Source organism: Ictidomys tridecemlineatus, chromosome 8 (genome assembly GCF_052094955.1).
Source record: "Ictidomys tridecemlineatus isolate mIctTri1 chromosome 8, mIctTri1.hap1, whole genome shotgun sequence".
Taxonomy (NCBI): Eukaryota; Metazoa; Chordata; class Mammalia; order Rodentia; family Sciuridae; genus Ictidomys; species Ictidomys tridecemlineatus.
Window position 1 is genome coordinate 92848988 of NC_135484.1, and position 22602 is coordinate 92871589.

The 22602-nt window shown below is 32.5% G+C and overlaps 1 protein-coding gene across 8 annotated transcripts in view; it reads right to left on the reverse strand.

Moving 5' to 3' along the window:
* Phf3 (PHD finger protein 3) overlaps window positions 1-22602 on the reverse strand; it is an 84774-nt gene that overhangs the window by 57738 nt on the left and 4434 nt on the right. For 2 of the 8 annotated variants that reach the window (XM_040282886.2, XM_005318520.4), the window contains exon 2: window positions 14775-15043. The exons of 3 other annotated variants lie outside the window; for them this stretch is intronic. In XM_040282886.2, coding sequence (XP_040138820.2) covers window positions 14775-15018 — 244 coding nt within the window. In that variant the 5' untranslated portion in view covers window positions 15019-15043. Of the gene's footprint in view, window positions 1-1470; window positions 1573-14774; window positions 15044-22602 lie in introns of those variants that run through there. 3 more of the 8 variants (XM_013355781.4, XM_078019817.1, XM_040282892.2) reach the window with 3 other exon arrangements.

Consider the following 22602-nt stretch of genomic DNA (forward strand, 5'->3'; position numbering starts at 1 on the left):
ATAGTGATCACATACAGCAATGCAAAGTAGAAGGAACTTAGGTCCCTGGCACTGTGGGACTCGAGACCAGCTCTCACCCTGAACCATTACATTACTGTTATCTGGAGTTTCCTATCACACTCAGCTGAGACTAATTCTAACTAAACCCGAATAATAAATTCTAAGTCAAGATCACAGAGAATCTAAGGAAATAACACTGTTCTGGAATCCATAAAGTGTTTCTGGAGTTATCTGAGAGGCTGAAGAAACGAGAAATGGAAGGAAGCTGAGGTTTATGATTTAGGGAAATCCAGGTAACCAATCAGGTTTCTCTTCTTCTCTAAAAACAGGGCTCTTACACAACACCAAGAAATTATAAAAGTCAGTCCTCCGGCTGGCAGGTATATTCATCTCTAAGACAGAGAAGGTAAACCAGGAACAAGTACCTAAAACAAATCATCTCCCTCCAGGGTCACTACAAGTCAGTCAAATAGTCTTGGATAACTCATAAAAAGAATTCTGTTCTCAGAATTCCTTTCTGGTCAACATCCCCAAAGACAACAAAAAAAAAGGGAAGGTGGGGTAGAGATTTTATTGCTGACTTTTCTTCTTGACAGAAAATTTTAAAAAGGTAAGAATAACTATGGTATAATTACACAAAGAAAAAGCAGAAAAAAATACAAGGTCAAGAATACATGAGTTGGAGCACGGCATAGTGTAATAATCCCAGCAGCTCGGGAAGCTAAGCCAGGAGGATCACAAGTTCAAAGCCAGCCTCAGCAATTTAGTGAGGCCCTAAATGACTTAGTGAGACCCTGTCTTAGAATAAAAAATGAAAAGGGGCTGGAGATGTAGCCCAGTGGTTAAGCACCCTTCGGTTCAATACCCAGTACTCCAAAAAAAAAAGTGCCCACAGGTCCTTAATATTCTTTTAAACAGATTTTTTCTTTGAAACAGGGTCTTCCATGTTGCTCAGGATAGCCTCTAAATCCTGGGCTCAAGCAATCATCTTACCTCAGCCTCCAAAATTGGCTAGGACTATAGGTAGGTGCCATGGTACCCAGCAACTCCAAAATTATTTTTAAATTACAAAGTAGACTAATCCACTACTTTAAGGACTGCAGAGTTGTTTGTAAGCCATCTTGTGTTTAGTAAGTAAGTTCTGTAAATCTAATATGCAAGAGTGTGCTAAGACTTTTATAAAAAAGAGACATACTTGATCATGTTGGTACTACACTAACCAATTACCAAATTAAGAATCCTAGTCTTCAAAGTTTCAAAAATCACTAAATACTGGCTGTTCTGCACAAAAGACTAGCTTATCCAAACATTACCATTAAACTTTTTAAGCTATGTTAAATGTATAAGCATCAAATAATTAATTGCAAAATTATTTAATTAGAACACATCGTCTTTTAAGAGTACAAATAGTCCTAGAAATGGTAAAGACTTATAAATCATGTTTAGTATGTACTAATGTGATGAACTTACTTATTCAGATTTCAAGCTGAGATCACAGAGAAGTTATAAAAACAAATTCTGATTATAGATACGGTAAATTAATTTGAGAGGAAGGGCCCAACAGGAATTCAGCTAGAAAGGAAGGAAAAGGGAGAAAGTGAAAATGAACTAATACAGAAAATAAAATAGAATATGACCACCTGACAAGCACATCATATATTTTCAAAATGTCCCATGACGAGGTGTCAAAAGAATTCTCTTTCTTATTTCTGCCTAAAACCAGAACCCAGAAACCAAACTCATTCTATTATTATAAATTAAAAGAGTCATGGGTTAAAAATACATTTGAAAGTAAAGAAATTTAACCATTTCCAACCTTCTCTAAGAAGAAAAGTAAATTCAAATTCATACTTTTCAGAATTGACTCACTTCATCACATTCTTTATAATTACTTTTAATACAATTTAAGATGTCTTTTAGTATATGACTTACATTCCCTTTAAAATATAGTGCCATATTTTATAAATTTTATATTTGCAAACATAAAAAGAATATTTTCTAAACTGCAATAGCAGTTACCTAATGATCAGATAGATCAGATAGATGTGGGGGAAAAAAATACTTTGCCTTTCTGACTCAAAACACAGAAATTTTGTCTTTTTCCTCTTACCTGGCAATTGGAACAAATAATTACCAGGTGGTAGTAGTCCTAACAAGCAGACAGAAATCTAGTTTTAGTTGTTCAAACTAATAATCTTAGAATATTATTTCTTCAGGTGTGTCATTCTCCCAAAGAAAATTTAAAGCTATTTAAACTATCAAACTACAACCAAATAATTATTTTTTAAAAATTTAAATAAAACTATCTTGGTTCATTCCCTTAAACTATCTCAGGCTGCTCTCTCAACACAAGAGAACACCATTCACACACAATAGTCTGAGACAGGTACCTATGGGAGTTGTGCAATCCAGCCAATAAAATGGTTACACCCTAATCTCAAATTTTGGTTACAGAACATTAACTTTACCAGGAACAAAGGACAAACACATGCTTCTAACAGAGCTTTTAAAATTTATAGAATCTCACACTGGCCCCATTGATTAAAAATACTTATACCCATGAACTTTGTTGGAAAAAGAAAAAGAGATAATTACACTACAGTTCTCAGTATTATGTAATTTATCTTCATATCAATATATTTTAAAAATCTGGTGGCAAATTATATCCAAGGCAGGTTGTTTGTTTCAACTGGGTCAGACCATTATATTAGTCTGTATAATACTGCTTTATAAGGGGATACCTATTGGGGGACATTTTTTAAAGCCCTTGTGCATTGAAAAGTCACTAAGGATTTTCTTTTAATATATCACACATCATGATAAAACTATGTATGAATTTTCATTCTAGTTGTAATATAAAAATAATTTTCCTTCCCCTGGTCACTAGGTTTGTTTTCACAATTAGGACATGATATTTTTCTCCTCAAAATGTTTTTCTCCTCCAGAAATGATTGCTAGAAATTTGACAGCCAAAGTTGAGGCCCACCTGCAAAATGTGTTCTATTCATTATCAGAACATCTGGTCCCACTACTGGCTTTCACTTATTCCTTTTATACTTTTTTCAGTCAAAATGTTCTAAATGTTTACTATTCTAGTGCCCAAATAAACAACCTATTTAGAAGTAAGCCCTGCCTTTATAGCATTAAATCTTTTAATTTAAATTAATGTTTGATCTTAATTAAACTATTTAGTAAATCCCCATGAATTAGTTGTGAGATTAAACACAATAATGTCAAGAACTGTAAAAGGTCTTGGATTTTACTCACAAACTGACAAACCAGCCTGTTCCTTATTCATAGATGCTGACAAAATACACAAGACTACTGGTACAGAGACAAAGAACTCTGTCATTCATAGCACAGAAAACAGGAAGATTATATTGTGTCAGTTTCCCTTGCCTCCTACAGTTTCCTAGAGACAACACACAGATGTACCTTAATAAATATCTACATACACAGTGGACTGAAATATAAGAAAGGAACAGGACAAGAAATTTATTGCTTTTGCAGTGAAGAGTAAGCAAGCCTACTCTTTGACATAAGAGGTCAGGGTGAGAGAGCAAACCTTATTACCTCATCCCCCCAAGGTTGCTTACTACAGTCACAACTCAGGAAAAAAGTGGTCAGGACACTGCATTATTAACATTCCCAGAAAGTAAGTTCAAGAACTCACGGCCCATGGCAAACTACCTCTCCCCACAAGTGTATGTTATGCATAACTAATCTCATTAAACACCCTTTTAAAAAAAATCAGAAAAAAATTATTTCTATATAAACTTTAAAGATCCATGATAAGGGAGACAAGGTTTTACTCAACATTATGTAACTGCTGCCTGGCACTCTACTTGACACAAAACGAATAAATAAAAAAACAACTCATTTTTAACAAAAATACTTCAAAGTTAATGTTTTCAATTACAAAATGAGGGGAGAGGGCAGATTTTTTTCTTGTACCTAAACTGAATTCCATCCTGAAACAATGACTTTACCTGAAAAAAGGTTTCAGATACACTGTATACTTCAATCTGCTGGCACTTTTATTAAAAGCATACCCTTAGACCACCTTTTTAGTATTCATGATTGACTCAATCTCTGGCCAATGATTACTTCTCTAAACCTCTTGGGTTTTAGTAATTATAAGCATACTAATAAATCTCTTCTACAGACACAAACATTCTTTAGAAAGGAAAACAGAGAGCTATTCTTTTTTGTTCTTTGAGTTTAATAAAAAAAAAAAACTGATCCTTATTTTGTTAAAACTTCAAAGCTAAATAAATTTGGGAGCCAGTTTAGAGCCCTAATTTAATAGTACTTATGTACTTAGTGGCAGAAAATTTTACTGCTCAAATCTGACTATTGTAACTTATTAGTGAACTTAGAAAATTAATCATTCTGGAAATCCTCAAGGCTATAAAATGGGATTTATCTACAGATCTGAAGTTCTCTGAATATTTAATGAGAAAATGGAGGCAAAGAACTTTTGAATTGTACTTAGTACATACATTAATGCCCACACATATTAACTATTAATTTAGAAATTTACTTTAAATATAATCCTTTGTGAGAAAAGACCTGGAGGCTTTCTTTATAAGCTGCCTGCCTACAGATTCACCTTGAAATAATTTTCCCCAAAATTCTGAGAATATAGCTAGTTTACAACAAATGTAAACTAGCCATTCAAATAAAAACATAACATGTTCAAAGATTTTGGTGTCTTTTTTTGATAGTTAATCTTATATAAGCTTAACAATGCTACGGTATCCAGATATTTGTTCAAACATTAAAGGTGGCTGTAAAAGTGTTTGTTTTTCTTAATTGGTTTACATTTAAACAATTAGACTTTGAGTAAAACAAATTACACTCTCATACAATCAGCTGAAGGGTTTAAGAGACACCCTGAGTTAGAATTTTACCACCAGACTGTTTTTGAATCAAGCTGCATGCAACTCTTCCCTAAATCTCCAGCATGCCAGGCGCTGCAATTGTGACTCAATGGTACAGTGCTTGCCTAGGAAGTGTGAGGCACTAGGTTCAATCCTCAGCAGCACATAAAAATAAATAAAATAAAAATAAACCTCCAGCCTGCAGGCCTACCCTACAGATTTGGGGCTTGCCAGTCTCTGTAATTACATAACTGATTCCTTTAAAAAAATAAAAATAAAAAATCAATATCACTTTTACTGTAAATACACACACATGCACCCCACAAACTGGCTGTTCTATCTGGAGAACCCTAATACACTTACAAACTCTGAAAAGTTTAATAGCTGTATTACCAACACAAAACTAACAAATAAGATATAACTAATAGGAGGAAAGGATCTTGAAAGCAAGGAAACTAATGCAACATAACCCTGAAAAAAATAAATAACAGCTTAAAACTCAACACTGACAAAGACAAGATAATAATGTACAGGGTTCCAAAATCCTTAAGAATTACCAGATATTAATAATTTTCTATTTATTACCAAATATTAATAATTTTACATTTATTACAGATTAATTAGGTCACTCATTCAATGTTGCAAACTTTATACGTCTTTTACCACTTCTTCCCCACTAAATTCCATTCAATGAAAACAAATAAAAGGTTAAAAAAATGACAACCAAAATCAGATAAGATTTCAACACATCTCTACAGATGAAAAGAAACTGAATAGAAAAGTCTAATGGAATAGTATGAAAAAAATCAGTTCAGAATCAAAGGTAGTTAAAGGTATGAAAAGGACAACTCTGTCCAATAAATTTTTAGTCTCTAGCAATGGAACGATAGGGAGGGCATAAGTATTGAACTGGACCAGAAATAAAGAATTAACTGGAAAAAAAAATACCTGAAGGCCTAAATCCTAAAAGATCAAATGCCTCTCTTCCAAATTCATTATCTAGCAATGCCCATAACTAAGCACTGATTCCAAGCAAGAAAATCTTTTCCTAACCCTTAACTGAAATTGAATGAACTAGACTCAGTAGGAGAATTACTATCTAAATAAGATACTTCTCATTCTGATATTCAGAGGTTCCACAAAAAACTGCAGGATATCTAGATAAAGTCCACTTATCTCTTAGTAAAATTGAACTAAATTTCCCACTGAGAAATATGAAATAGGATTCATTTTAAACATCTACAAACAACCAATAAGAATCAGACATTTGGGGAAAACCTACAATACTAAGGGAAAGAACAAAATAAACAAATGGAAAAATTAATTCAAACTATAAAGAGATTGTTATATGTCCCTATGTAAGTAGATTGCTATTTTAAAATGGCATGAATAAAAAGAACAGAGTTCTTAGAAAAATAATTTTCATAATTAAATATTCAAAAACATGGAAACTATGGCAATGAATCTCTCAAAATACACAAAGCAAAAAAAAAAAAAAAGGCTCCTGAAGTACCCAGAAAAATAAAAAAAGACTAAACCAGGATACATCTACATTTCATAATATCAAAAAGAGAAAATCCTAAAGATGGCGTGGAAAGAAGGCTACCTAACAGTACAACAAATACAAATACAAGGCAACCCATTAGTAATACCAGATGTCAGCAGGCCAAAAACAATGTTTTAAATTTTTAAATATTCAACTTCTATATAAAAGAAAATCACTGGGCTGGAGGTGTAGCTCAGTAGAAGAGAGCTTGCCCAGTATGTGTGAAGCCCTGGGTTCGATCCTCAGCACCACATAAAAATAAATAAACAAAATAAAGGTATTGTGTTCATCTACAACCAAAAATATTTTTTTTTAAAAAAGCAAATCATTGGGCTGGGGATGTGGCTCAAGCGGTAGCGCGCTCGCCTGGCATGCGTGCGGCCCGGGTTCGATCCTCAGCACCACATACAAACAAAGATTGTGTCTGCTGAAAACTAATAAATAAATAAATATTTAAAAAGTAAATAAAATAAATCCCTTCTTTCTTAAAAAAAAAAAAAAATCATTAATCAAGTATAATGGTATTACAAGGTTATTAAGGATATAGTAAGCAAAGAAAATATATAGAAAAAAGGAGAGCAGAAAAGCTCTAGGATAAGAGATGTCCAACAGGCAAAGAAAATGACAATAATACAATGACAAAGAAGAGACAGAACAGGAATGGGGTCGTGGCTCAGCAGGGAAGTGCTCACCTAGCATATATACAATGTGCCAATGTGCTGGGTTCAATCTTCAATCTTCAGCATTACATAAAAATAAATACATAAAATAAAGGTATTGTGTCCAACTGAAACTTTATATATATATACATAAAAGAAAAAGAGAAGAGACAGAACAATGACAAAGAGTTTGGGAGGATAGGGAAAACAACTCAACAGAACCAGTAGTACTCTCAAAGACTCTGGGAAAAGAACCCTGTTATAATATCACAGAACTGTTAAGTTTAAAAAAAAAAAAAATGTGTAGTCAGCTACTCAAGGAATAAATTTGTACTTATCTTCAACCAAGATTTGTTTTTTGGTTTAAGGTTTGTTTTTTTGTTTTAAGTGAAAAAAGCAATGGCCTTTGAGAATAACAATAAAATAAAATAATTAGTACATGACAACAATAAAATACAGCAATAGAAAAACACAGTGACAGAAAGTTACTTTTATTTCATATTTTAAATTATAAAGCCAGAAAATTTGATATTCAGTCAATGCAAAGTAAAATTAAAATATGCTTGGTGTTATAGTATGTTAAGCTAAGGAAAGCAAAAGTAAATGGAACCAAGTAGAAGTGAAACAGAAAAACTAAATAATATACAAAATGAAGACGTGAATTAGAAAACTCTGGTCTTGGTCCAGAAATTCCCTCTCTGGGGATTTTCTGAATTTAGAAAATGATACTTTAATATCTGTATTTTATCTATGAGCGCAATTTTTATTTTTGATATTAAAGATGACTTGTAGAAATGACCAATGATGCTGGGGTTGTGGTTCAGTGGTAGAGCGCTTGCCTAGCGTGAGGCACTGGGTTCGATTTTCAGTGCCGCATATAAATAAAATGAATAAAATAAAAGTTCAACAACATCTAAAAATAGTTTAAAAAATGACTAATGAAAAACACCTATTTGAGGAGAACAGGCATATACTATTAGAGATGTCTGAATTGAATGACAGTATAACACAAAGTATAAGAAAACAGCAGAAACAAACTAAATAGCAATTGAAGCTGTTTATGTAAATAAAAAGTTATCACTGTGTTTCTAAGTTATATTTCACATAAACAATGAAATACATCAAGCCTACAAAATCATTTAGAATCAAAATAAACACAGACTAATTTTCAATTAATAACAGTTTCAGTGACTCTCACGTGCAAGGCTCTGGGTTCAATTATTAGTATTACTAAAAACAAATAAAAAATTGATATTTTAGGTTCAAGCAAAGGGGCATCTAATAGAAACAACTATCTGATGCCTAAATCACCAGTGAAACATCCCAATTAAGGGATCATATCCAGCAAAAGTATAAATCCCATATCTGTAGGTTCCCTTTTAGTAATCCATTTGGGGAATCCTCAAGTTCTTCCTTTTAACCACTCAAACTCTGCTTCCCTCTACTACCAATTTAATCTAGTTTTTTTCCATTTGTACATAAAGAAGTCAAATCCCTGGGCTGGGGTTGTGGCTCAGCGGTAGAGCCCTCGCCTAGCATGTGCAGAGCCCTGGGTTCGATCCTCAGCACCACACAAAAATAAATAAATAAAATATAGGAATTGTGTCCAATTACAACTAAAAAATAAAATATATGAAAAAAAGTCAAATCCCTTATCAATATGACAAACTTTCAAATACCTATGGCAACTATTATTTTCTACTCTTTCCACCAGATTCTAACATTCTCTCTCTCCACTTGCAGATGTTAAAGTAACACCTCTAATTCTATGAGGAGTTACTCAATGGGGTTTTGTTGTTTTTCTAATTAGTTGTACATGGCAGTAAAATGCATTTTGACACACTGTAACCAAATGGAGCACAACTTCTCATTCCTCTGGTGTGTATGTGTTTTAAGTATCTTTATTTATTTTATTTATTTATTTTAATGTGGCGCTGAGTCTCAAACCCAGTGCCTCACACCTGCCAGGAAAGCAATCTACTACTGAACCACAACCCAATATATCTTTAGTATAGTGTTTTTTTTTTTTCTTTTTGATTTGGAGGACTGAATGCAAGGGCACCTAACCACTAAGCCACATCCTCAGCCTTCTTTTTATACTTTAAATAAAGAGACAGGGTCTTGCTAAGTTGCTTAGGGCCCCACTATATTGCTGAGGCTCGATTTGAACACGTGATCCTCTTGCCTAAGCCTCCCTAGTCACTGGGATTATAGGCATTACCCACCATGCCCAACACAATGTATTTTGATCAATTTTTTCATCATATTTGCATGATTACTTTGAATTAGATTTATATTTCTCCTGCTTAAAAGTGATTCTCAAAAGTTGATGAATCATGAACCAAACATGGTGGGTCACGCCTGTAATCCTAGCAGTTTGGGAGGCTGAGGCAAGAGGATCAGGAGTTCAAACCCAGCCTCAGCAACTTAGTGAGACCCTAAGCAACTCAGCATTAACCTATCTTTAAATAAAAACAAAAAATGGTTGGGGATGTGGCTCAGTAGTTAAGTGCTTCGAGGTTCAATCCTTGGTACCAAAAAAAAAAAAAAAAAAAGGTATGAAAAATGGTCTAAGAGGGTCACTAAAATACAGTTGTTTTTCAAAATTAGCAAATAAAATACTAGTACTCAGAATAAACAAAAATAGTGAAGATTCCAGTGCAAGTAGAGAATTAATTTGCATGTACATTGGTATAATTTGGACAAATAACTCCCTCCTACCCCTAGAAATAGTACAAATAAAGACTACAATAATAAATATCTCAAAACTGGATTTTATTGGACTACAGTACCACTATGCTTACTTAGTTCAATGTATTTTCTAATAGAAAACTGTTGTGCAGCCAGGCATGATGGCACATGCCTATAATCCTAGTGGTCCAGGAGACTGAGGCAGGAGGATTACGATTTAAAGCCAACTTCACTAGCAGCTTAGTGAGGTCCTAAGCAACTTAGCAAGATCCTGTCTTAAAATAAAAAAGGGCTGTGGATGTGGCTCAATGATTAAGGGCCCCTGGGTTCAATCCTTGGTATTAAAAAAAAAAAAAATGTTGTCCAAAAAAAGCATGAAGCCATAAAACCTGTAAATACTTTTCAAACTAATCTCAGTGACACAATGGATCACAAATCATTTTTCCAGGACAAGTGCAACATAATCTTTTTCCAATTCTAAACAGATGAATTCTGTTTCTAATGATGAATTATAGCGATATGATTAAAAGTTACAAAACACAAATACTACAGATTCTCACTCATGTAGAAGCTACAAAAGTTGATTTCACAGAAGTACAGAGCAGGATAGTGGTCACTTGAGGTTAGGAAAGGTAGCGGGAAGGGAATTTGGAGGGAGATAGGATAGCAGATATCAAAATACAGTTAAGAAAGAGGAATAAGTTCTAATATTCTATAGCACAGTAGGGTGACTATAGTTCACAATAAATTTATTATGTATTTTTTAAAAATTAGAAGGAATTTGAAGCCTCGCAACACAAAGGAAAAAAATGATGTGTCTGAGGAAACGTTAATTGTCCTGATTAATGTATCAAATTATAACACTGTACCCCCATAAATATGTACAATTATTATGTGCCAATTTAAAAAAAAACATGTGCCAAAACATGACTAAATCATAACACAGATGAGAAATTTGTAAACTTAGTTAAGATGTATTACAATACTTTTCTCAAAAGGAAAGCAGTACAAGACAAAATTCTTTTTTTAAACAATAGTGCTTGGTTATCATATAGTATCAGTGGTATTCATGATAAGAAAACAATTAACAAGTGCATGTTAGACACTTTACAGTTGAAAAACCACATAAGCACACAATATGAACCAACTCACAGCAAATATGAAGTATTATCTATAGGAGTCAAATAATTTTTTTAAATTTGCCTCATCTCTAAAAGCCATGTTATAGGAAGGATTTTTTAAATAATTTAATTTAGCGAATTATGATTTTACAAGGCATGATGAAGCCTGGAAACATCATCTTAGTTTAACGGAAGGAGTATAGTAACTACAAGTGCTATATGAATAAAAGACTACTCTGAATACCCATGCATGTATCTACATTGTGTCTGTCTTCCTGGACTTTAGGTAATATTGATCAACACAGTAAAAACAAATAAAACACAAACATCAAACATTTCTCTTCAACGCATTACATAAAGAAACAAATCATAAAAACAAGATTTTTTTTTCCAATGAATGGGTTATCACTGGCAATGTAAAAGGGGGATGCCATCATTCGTTTATAAAATTAGAAATAAAATTAACATTTCTTCATGACACTGATAATGCCAGTAAACAGCATTTCAATGATTTTGAATACAGTCCTTAAGTGGTATATATAAATCATATTCAGTATCTTAAAACTTATTACTTGGAAAATATTGTTTTTAAGGGCTGGGGAGGTGGCTCAAGCGATAACGCGCTCATCTGGCATGCACAGGGCGCTGGGTTCAATCCTCAGCACCACATAAAAATAAAATAAAGATGTTGCATCCACCAAAAACTAAAAAATAAATATTAAAAATTTTTCTCTCTCTAAAAAAAAAGAAAATATTGTTTTTAATTTAAAACTAAAAAGATTTTTTATAAGTATAATAAGTGATTTAATGATCAAGATTGAGTATCTAGTATTTCCTGGCTTTCCTCACTCAGTGGGATGGATAGATAGATAGATAGATAGATGGATGGATGGATGGATGAATGTATTAGTGGGCGGCACATCTAAAAGCCATATGCAAATATTGCAGGTAAACTAATACTTTACAGAGTCAAAAGCATTCAAAAAAAGATCAGAAGTCCATTGGTTGCTCTCTCTTAAAAAAAAAAAAATCAAGCAATTAGCATCCCAAACAATTGCTAAATGTAATATTCCCTATTCCCTATTGTTGTTATTTTTTAAAACTACTATATGATTTCTGGAGACAACTGAAATATAACGCAAACCACTAAACTATGTCAATGAAAAATTGGTCTTTACTAAATACAGAAAACAACCTGGTTCAGCCTAACAGAACAAGATATGGAAACTATTTTGTTTGCAAATTTTATAACACTAAGAAAACAAAGTTACAAAGAAATCACAATCTATAGCTGTCACTCTCCTGAGAATACAAATAGGATAATTTCATCAAAACAAAGTAATAACCTATAGTGTCAGGGTAAAAACATCTAGCTAAGAAATGTCATTTTTATAACAAAGGCTGAAATAACTTACAAACAGCTGAAAAGTTACTGGCCACATATTGCTTTCATTAACAGTTACAATAAGATTTCTTCTTTGAAATGCACTAGTAAATCTAATATTATTCCAAAACAAAAAGTCAAAAGTTTTATTTTAAAAAATAGTTTCCATTTTGCTCTTGTTATAAAATGTTTGGGCCTTTACTGAACCAAATATCCCAAAATGCAAAAAGAACTTTGAAGTGTGTAAGATAAATCCCCCAGATGGCACAATGAAATTTAAGCAATCCTGGACAGAAAAGCTTTATCATTATTTTTTCCCCATATACTCCCTGACACATCTTAAAAACATACATACTACAGGTATATGATTGCAACAGTTCTGCTACAGAATCTAAAATAAACAATTGTAGCAAACAAATTTTAAGGTAGGAAGATTCAGAAAGTAATTCTATTCAAGTTGAAGTTCAAAAGATAAAAGAATCATGAACAAGTATAAATAAATCAAACCTCAAAAAAATTTAAATACTTCACTAAAGAAAACTTCTAAAAGAAAGAAATGAAAACAATTCACATAAAAAAAATCTTTTCATATCAACAGGAACCAATTTTTTTTAAAGGGGATAGCAAGTAGGATTACTGATGTTACTAAAGAATAGGATTTTCTAAGTAAAAATGTCTAAAAAGATAATACATGAGTCAATTTCAGACCCAATACAACATCCTTTGAAGATAATTATAATTCCAACAAGTAAACAAATATTAAATAAATGTTCTTCCTGAACTTGGACTAAATTGAGAAACAGTTTGCATACAACCAAACACTGTCAAAGTGCTTATTAACAATAAAGATAATTAGAACTACTATACTGACACAGGCACCAAAACTTGAACAATGCATACATAAAACAATTTTTAAAGCTTTAAAACATTTAAAATACAACAAGAACAATGTAAACCTCTGTGGTAACACAACACAATGAAAATAATTCAGAGATACAGCATTAGCAACAATTCAAAACCTCAGTATTAAGGAATGGTTCAAATGACAAGATTCACAGCATCCAGAGTTGAGGTCTTCAAGCAGAGTAATGTGACAAATTTATGGGTTAACAGCAGATCACCCATTCCAAAGTTAAGTAATGCTATATAAAATTTTAAATATTTGGCAGAAAATATTAAAATAAAATGAAAAATATACTGGAAAACTATACTTGATGAGAGGTCTAAAGTCATGAGACACAAACCAAGATCACATAAACCTGTGCACTACTTCAGGAAATGATGAAGGAAAGTCTTACCTTTCCATGTGAGGCTTTAAACCTTTATCTAATTTTAGCTTACAGAGAACTAACTGCCTCAAAGTTTAGGGTAATATTTCCTTTGCTTTATAAAAGAAAAACTACTTATTTTTCTACATATTAACATAATGCCAAAGTGACTTCTTATTAAATATAGTTTAGTTTTAAAGAAATTTAATTAATCTCGCTCTTGGCTAGTTCAATTGTAGATCCTAGAGCAGTGCTGTCCAATATAAACATAATGCAAGCCACATAATGTGATTTTAAATTTTCAAGTAGCCACTTCTTTCAAAAACAAAACATAAAATAAGCCGGGCAGGATGGTTCTTCTACTTAGCTTATTGAGACAGGAGGCTTGACACCAAGAGTTTGAAACCATCCTAGGCAACATAGCAAAAGCATTCTCAAAAAAAAAAAAAGGAAAAAGAAATCACACAACATTTATTTTAATAATTTTTTAACCAAAAATATCACTTTAACACATGATGAACATTTAAAAATGGTCATTTTTATTTTTATAACATTTTATATAATCTTTTTTTCACACAGACTTCAAAATCTCATGCATTTTATAGTACATCTCAATTAGTACTGGATGCGTTTCAGGAAATCAACAGTAATATGTGGCTAGTTGTTACTATACAGGAGAGCACAGGTCTAGAGGTTTATTCCTGGTTTTGAGACACATTCACAATACTAAAGAATCTGAAACTGGAGCAAAGAATGTATTAAATTTGAAGGACTGGGAGGAACATTAGGAAGGGTCAATTCAGCCTCCCCCTCCCTTGACTCCAGCAGGCCTAGGGTAACAACATGTCCCAATCTGCCAGGCAATCCCTATTTGCTAGTAAGACTCCCAATTCACAGCTGTTTTGATGACATAATAATTAACAGCACATCCTATGATTCTCATAATATCGCAATCTGGATGACAAATTACATGGTCATTCAAACTGTATCTGCAATATCCTTAAAGATAACTCCACACTCCTTGGAAGAAAATTTAGTTTAAATTCTAATTCTGATGCCTGGAAAAGAAGCTCTATATTCAAAGGAAAGAACCCTAAATTCACTACCCTCACCATCAAAAAACAAAAAAACAACCAAAAAAAAAAAAAAAACAAAAATGCTGCTGAAAATTCTTATTTTAAATTGCAGACTAAAAAAAGAAAAAAAAAAAAGTAAGAATTACCTGTTGAACAAGGCATCTGGAAATTGGGATCATTGCTATCCAAAACAGGCAAACAGAACTGGTTACTTGCAGATCCTAGCATAGGATCCTTATCGCTGAGCATGTTCTTCAGCGAGTCCTCTAAGACATTTTGACTTGTACTAAAATCCTCACAGACTTCATTCTCCAGGTTGGATCCTAGAAATAGGGCATCATCTAAGTGTTCAGTAGGAATTAAATGATTAAATGTATCAACTATATCCATGAAGACTTCTGTGTGTCTTTCAGCCCTATAGAAAGACAAAAAAAATACCATAAGAAATAAAGCTATCAATTGAAAATCACCTAATACCAAATTATTTTAATAGTTTTGAAATCTAAGAACACACTTCTGAATTTTTGTTTCAAAAAAAATCCTGTTTTTAGAATATACATTTGGAAATGTGGAATGAATCTTTACTAAATAATCTTTCTTTATCATGCATGTAGAATATTATTTTACCAGAAATCCTAAATGTTTACTCAATTCATTACTTTTAGGAAAAAATATATGTATACAGTTCAATAATTTGACACATTTAAAAGAATTACATGGCTTAAACCATATGTTTTTAACCATAATGTTTCCATAAATTAAGAATCAAACACTTTTACAATAAGTCCAAGTATATGAACTAAAATCAAGTCATTTAAATTATTGTTCCATACCTAGTAAAACTGTAAAGGATCCTCGCTTTATTTACAAGGCATTTAAATTATCTAAAGAAAAGTAACATATAGACAAAAAGTTTTGTTGTGAAGGCAAAAAGAAAAATAGAAATATCAACTAAACCAAACAAATCACAACTTAAAAAACTACACAAGCACACGAAGATGTGCACATAAACATTTTTCCCCCTGAGGTCCCCTTTTTGTAAAAAATGAGAATAACAGGAAAACAATCATATCATGAATTTAAAATTTATTTTATGTGTAATCTATGCAAATTACCAAGTTATCTCCTATTTGAACTGTTCCTATGAATTAGATATTCAGCAAAAGTCATCTCAATATCTAAAGGGGCCTCAATATCACAAGATGAATTATTTTTGATACTGGTTTTAGATAAAACCAAACCAATATATATTTGGGGGGTAGGAGGAGTCAATAAAAAAAAAAACTGTTTAGTCAGAAAATCCTATTGATTAACCAGAATGCACTGTGCTCCATATTTCAAGGTTTTTAAATTAGCTCCAAATCTACCAAAATTTTCTCAAACTGGCCTTCAATTCTTCCCCCTATAAAATGAGGGAAGAGGTTCACATTATCATTTACTGGTATACAACATACTTTATTAAACATTTTACCTACATTATATAATTTAATCCCCAATAATAAATTAGATCCATTATTATCCCCGTGTTACAAATAAAATGAACTTAAAATTTTAAAAATGTTCCCCAAAGTCAGAAAACATAGCCAAGGTTCAAACCCAGATTTCAGTCTCCATAGCTCCAGCCTGGTGGTAACCATTACCCCTTCACACTAAGGCACTGGAAAGATTTGATTCATTAAAGTCTTTTTTTTAAAAAAAAAAATATATATATGTTTTTAGTTGTCAATGGACCTTTATTTTATTTGTTTACTTACATGCAATGCTGAGAATGGAACCCCAATGCCTCACACAAGCTAGGCAAGCACTTTACCACTGAGCCACACCCTCCAACTCTCATTAAGTCTTTTAAAACAATTTTCCACCATTTTCAACAAATCAGTGGTGGCCTGGGGCCACAAATAAAGGAAAAGACAGGCTCTAGAGAAATTATGGTACTTTGAAGGATGATAGAAATGCCTGAATCTTGATTTTTAGTAATGGTTTCAGAAACTGGTTCATTTTTAATGGGCATAATTTATTGCACCTCAAATTAAAAAAGAAAAAAGCTAAGAAAATTCCCTTGGTCTTTTTTTTTTCTTTAAATATGTTTTTAGTTGTAGATGGACACAATGCCTTTTATTTATTTATTTTTTATGTGGTGCTGATGTTAGAAACCAGAGCCTCACACATGCTAGGCACATGCTCTACCAGTGAGCTATGACCCCATCCCTTCCCTTGGTCTTAAGAGTTAATCCCCTTCAAAATAAGTTTTAGTATTCTCTACTAAAATTCTGCTATTTGTTTACACAGAAATAGTAATAAAGCTCTGAAAGAAAATGTTACCTATTTTACTTATTTACTGGTTATTCTCCAAATTAACAGAAAATTATAGTTAGCAATGCTGATAAAAACTAATAAAAAGTTTAAGAAAGAAATCCCTACAGCTATATGATCTCAGTACATAAGAAAGCCTCAATAATACATCACCAATATTCTGATAATACATTTTTGAGTTCCAAAGAAATTCTAGTATAATAAACCAAACAATCAACAATAATTTACTAAAAAGGTTTACTGTTTGCAAATTTAAGCAGATTAGAGAATTACCAATGAATTTATCTGAATGTGCTCAAATCTAAACTTTACACTACAAATCAAAATTACTTTGTATTCAGAGGGCTGCATCCCAATTAATAATCTTCTTTTCTCAGATGAATCAAAAAGAAAAAAAGACAATTTTAGTTCTAGAAACAAACTGTTCATTTTTCTTCTAAAAATGGTACTCTGACTCTACTGAAAATAACCCATTCTCATAGTGACACAAGGCTAATAAATTCTATAAATTTCACCTGATATCTTTCTGTGGCACCAAACACACAGTACTTTCAAGTGGGACATTCAGAACATTCAGAAGTTGTAGTCATGCAGTTCAAGATCACAAAGCCATATGGAAGACCAGCCCATTCTAAATCTTTACAACTTTCCCTCCCATAATATACTGCTATTTGCAAAAAAATCCTCAAACTCCTTTACTCTTCAAACTCCTTTACTGAAAGTGCTTACAGAGTTTATGCCATATTTTTAATTTCAACAGCAGATAAAATTTAGTCTTTAAAGACCAATTTTAAAAAACAAACAGCCAGACCCAGTGGTGCACACCTGTAATCTTAGCAACTCCAGAGGCTGAGGCAGGAGGATCACCAAGTTAAAAGTCAACCTCAAAGCAACTCAGTGAGGTAAGACCTTGTCTCAATAAATAAAAAGAGGTGGAGATGTGACTCAGTGATTAAGCACCCCTAGGTTCAATCCCTGATACAAAAATAATAATAAAATAGAATAAAGCATACTATAAAAAAATGCACAAATCCAACTGTCCAGTATACTTTTTTAGTCAAAACTAGTATGGCACATTAAGTTTCCCAGGACTTAAATAACAGACATTATCAAGGAAAATGGTTTATATGGTCCAAAGTGGAGTCAGAGCAAGTAAAACAAAGTCACATTTCTTTAACAATACCTTTTATTTTTCAACAAATGTTTATTAAGAATCTACCCTGCATGAGGAAGAGGCAGGAGAACATCAAGTTCAAGGCAAGTCTCTGTAACTTAACAAGACCCTACCTCAAAATAAAAAATAAAAAAGGACTGGGGGTGTAGCAAAGTGGTAAAGTACCCCTGGACTCAATCCCCAGTGCAAAAGGGGAAAGAAAAAAGCAGCTACCGTTGTATGAGACACCTTGGTAGGCCAAAGAGTATGGGAATCTTCTAAAACAGAATAGAGTATAAAGCCTCCCCAACTTATGGGTCCAAAAAGGACAATTTCCATAGAATATGTCATAAGACCAGTATTTTGTGGAATACATTTTGAGGAAAACTGTTCAAATTAGTAAGACTAGTTTTTCTTATGTAGTTCCAACTGGTTCCACAAGCAATTCCAGAGGAAAAATGCCAAAAATGACTGAATGCAGCCATCCAACAAGACCATCATAAAAGTAACATTTATCAGAAATTAACATCAAGTCATTTTAAGAAACATCTCAGGTATCAAAAACAAAAGTTCTTGCTTAGTACCAAAAATGAAAGCTCTTAGGCTACATAGAAAAACAAATGTTAACTAACTATAGAAATACTACATAGAAAAACAAATGTTAACTAACTACAGAAATATTAACTCACGATGGACACACTAATATATTCAATGCCATGTAGATTATATCATGGAACAGGAAAAGTACAATAAATAAACTCGTAAAATTAGAAAAAAGTATGTCATTTAGTTAAAATTAATGTACTTTTAGTAATCTTTTAGTTCTGATAAAGGCAATAGTATTAATGTCAGATGATAATAATCAGAGAAACTGAATTAAGGGTATACCAGAACTTCATGACTTCTTTGCAATTTTCCTATAAATCTAAAATTATTCCAAAATTTAAAAATCTTTTTAAAAAACACTAATTTTCAGATATCTAATGTGGATAGACAAAGATAATCAGATCTAATTGAAAAAAATTAATACCTGATTAGTATCCTTGTTAATTATACAGATTGCTAGATATAAACAAGTTCCTTTTCTTACACTGAAATTTTACTTAAACACTTCCTTACTTTTGGTATTATAAATTTAACAAATGAAACACAATGAGCATATATGGAGTATATTTAAAATGGCTAATGGTAAGTATATACCTAGTGAAACCAATATCAACAATTTGGGAACAGATTTGCTAAAATCATAAATGATTTCTGGAATTAGAGATGTACCTTATGTTTATAGACAATATAAGGTATGCAACTAAGTCAGAGAACTGAATAATCTGGTTAATCAATATTATTTATAAATCATATTTATTAAACATTTATTACAAACATTATCTTTTAAGTTCCAATGAAACAAACCTCAGTCTCAAAATTCAAAAAATTAACAATCCAAAACAGAATACAGACATAAACAAATACAACAGCATGTAAACATCTCAACAAAATAAGAAGTGTCATATTAGAGGCTGCAGATAGTATCATAGAGAAAGGTGAAACTCAGGAAGCCAAGAAAAGCTAAGGGGACGATGTGTAAGATGGGACCTGAAGGTCCAGAGGATATTATAGGCAAAGAGAAAAGCATACACTACTTATGAATGGTTGAGTTCAGTCCTAATGGAGAGACTCAGAATCCAATTAAAAATTGTACTAACATTCTAAATAAAGTTTAATCTGAGCCCAAAGTTATTTCCTACTTTAAAATACTTGTTTCATCTATAAAGCTAAGAGAATTATACTGCAGCCAATTTAATTAATACTAATAAAATCAAGTTACATTATTTTCTAGTGTTTCAAGCATGACTAAAATAGAAAAAGCTTAATTAAATAATAATGGAAAAAAATTACACTTCCACAAACCTACTTTTAAAAGTCCGTTCTTTTAAGAACATCTTTAAAATAAACTTATTATATACTATTTCTCTTTAAAAAAAAAAAAAGCACAAATGAACCTAACAATAGCGAGATGAAAATATATCAGGACAATTATAAATTCTATTGAAAGAAAACTGAACAGGGTAATAGTAGTGGTGGCGGCAAACATTCTTTGTATGATGGTAAAGGAAGATCTCACTAATGTAGCAACATTTTAACCAAAGCCTGAAGTGAAAAAATGATTAATTCATAAATTGGGTAAGAGCAACATAGACAAAGACCTGGAAGTGCAAAGGTCCTGGAAATGAAGCACACTTAATGCCTTCCAGTCCTTACATCATAGTTTAAATTAAACAGTCAATTTCATCAGGCATTCTTAGTGAAGAAAAATTTCTAATAAGCAGTGATAATCACAGATAAAAACACTACTGTTAATAACAATAAAGAATAAAACTTAATATGACCTATATTCATGCCAGGTAATGCGACAATCTGCTTTGCATCAGTAATTATCAATCAGAGAGAATTATGCCCATCCAGAGGACATTTGGCCACATTTAAAGACATTTTTTGCCATTGAAGATGGTACTAGAGAAACCTAGTAAATATACGTTAAGGTACACAAATAGCCCAAAACAAAGAATTGTCCAGCCAAAAATGTCAACAGTATCAAGGCCAAGAAACCCTGCTCTACATTTATTATTAACTCATTTATCTTGACAATCATATTTTATAATCCCAATTATACAAAAATAAATAAATTTGAGTCAGAGATTAAATTACTTGCTATAATCAAGTGGTGGAGCTAAACATGGATCCAGAAACATCTCATTTTGCCCTATGAACAAAACATGTAACAATGAATCCCACCATTATATATAATTATAATGCACCATCAACAATAAAAAAAAATATATATGGGGGGGGGGCTTGAATCCCAGCAACCCAAGAGGCTGAGGCAGAAGAACTGCAAATTCAAACCCAGCCTCAGGCTGGGCATGGTGACCCACGCCTGTAATCCCAGAGGCTCAGGGGGCTGAAACAGGAGGATCTTGAGTTCAAAGTCAGACTCAGCTTTGAACTCAAAGCTAAGCAACTTTGAGACCCCATCTCTAAATCAAATACAAAACAGGGCTGGGAATGTAACTCAGTGTTTGACTGTCCCTGAATTCAATCCTTGGTAACCCTCTCCAAAAAAGCCAGGCTTAGAAACTTAGTGAAGCCCTAAGCAACTTAGCAAGACCCTGTCTTAAAGATAAATAAAAATTAAAAAGGGCTGAGGATATAGCTCAGTGGTTGAACGTGCCTAGGTTCAAAACACACAAACAAAAATATGGGAGCAGGGAGTCATTGCCCTTACCATTACTCTACGTTATATTTTTGTAAAGTTAAATTCACTAAATATTTATTATTCAGGGCACTGATCTATACAACAAATAGGTATTATGCATTTAATCTTCACAATCCCACAATTAGGCAGGTATTATTATTATTATTATTATGATGATGATGATGATGATGATGATGAATTTACAAGAGAGGGGCTACAGTTTATCAAAGTTATACCCAACATTACAGAACAAATAACAGAGCAGAGACTCAGATCTACTCTGTATGAAACCAAGATCAGTTTTTGACCACTATGGCATAAAAATACTAAAAATGAATCAAAGGTTATCCTTCTTGGATAAAGTCAAGGAAAATTACTAAATGTCAACCCATGTGGTATGACACTACTACAAAACACAATTCTACAAAGCAATGCAATCTAGTCATCTGCTCTACATCAAATTCTACCCAATCTCATTAATTAGTTACAATATACTGGCAAACCTCATAAAAGAAAACAAGGATAACTTCTTTTCTGAATGTATCTAGTAAAAAGAATACAGAGGATACCAAGGTGTCTGCTTGCAGACTTATGAATTTAGAAAAAGAACTAACAGGTAGAAGTTGAAACTCACAAAAGCAGAATTACTAGCCAACAGAAGAAAGATGAGTTAATTTCAAGGTTTATGGTTATTTTGGCATTATAAGTGATATTTTAAGAAGCATTAGAAATTTGAATTAACTAAGTACTAAAACTAGCTCATCATTATAACTATACGGTCTAAGTAGTAATAGGCCAACAGATACTTAGCACTTACTACTTTCCAGGTCCTATGCTAAATGTATTGTATGCATTGTCTCATTAGCTCTTTACAATGACTCTGTAAAGTAGGTGCAATTATTATTTCCTCTTATACAAAACAGTAAATTGAAGTACAAACAATGACACAATATTCCCAAGGCCACACACCTAGTATTCTCAAATTTTAGCCCAGGTAGTATAATTCCTGAGCCTGTACTTCTTTTAGTTAGACACAATATTTTATTTATTTATCTTTTATGTGGTGCTCAGGATCGAACCCAGGACCTCGCACATGCTAGGCTAGGCAGCGCTCCTCCATTGAGACACAACCGCAGCCCCTGAGCTTGCACCTTTATACTTTCTGTACTCTACACCCATAATACATATTAATGTTTATAAATTTTAGTGTTGAAGCCAGATTTAAAATTAGGTAGTCAGTATAGTTAGGTAAATC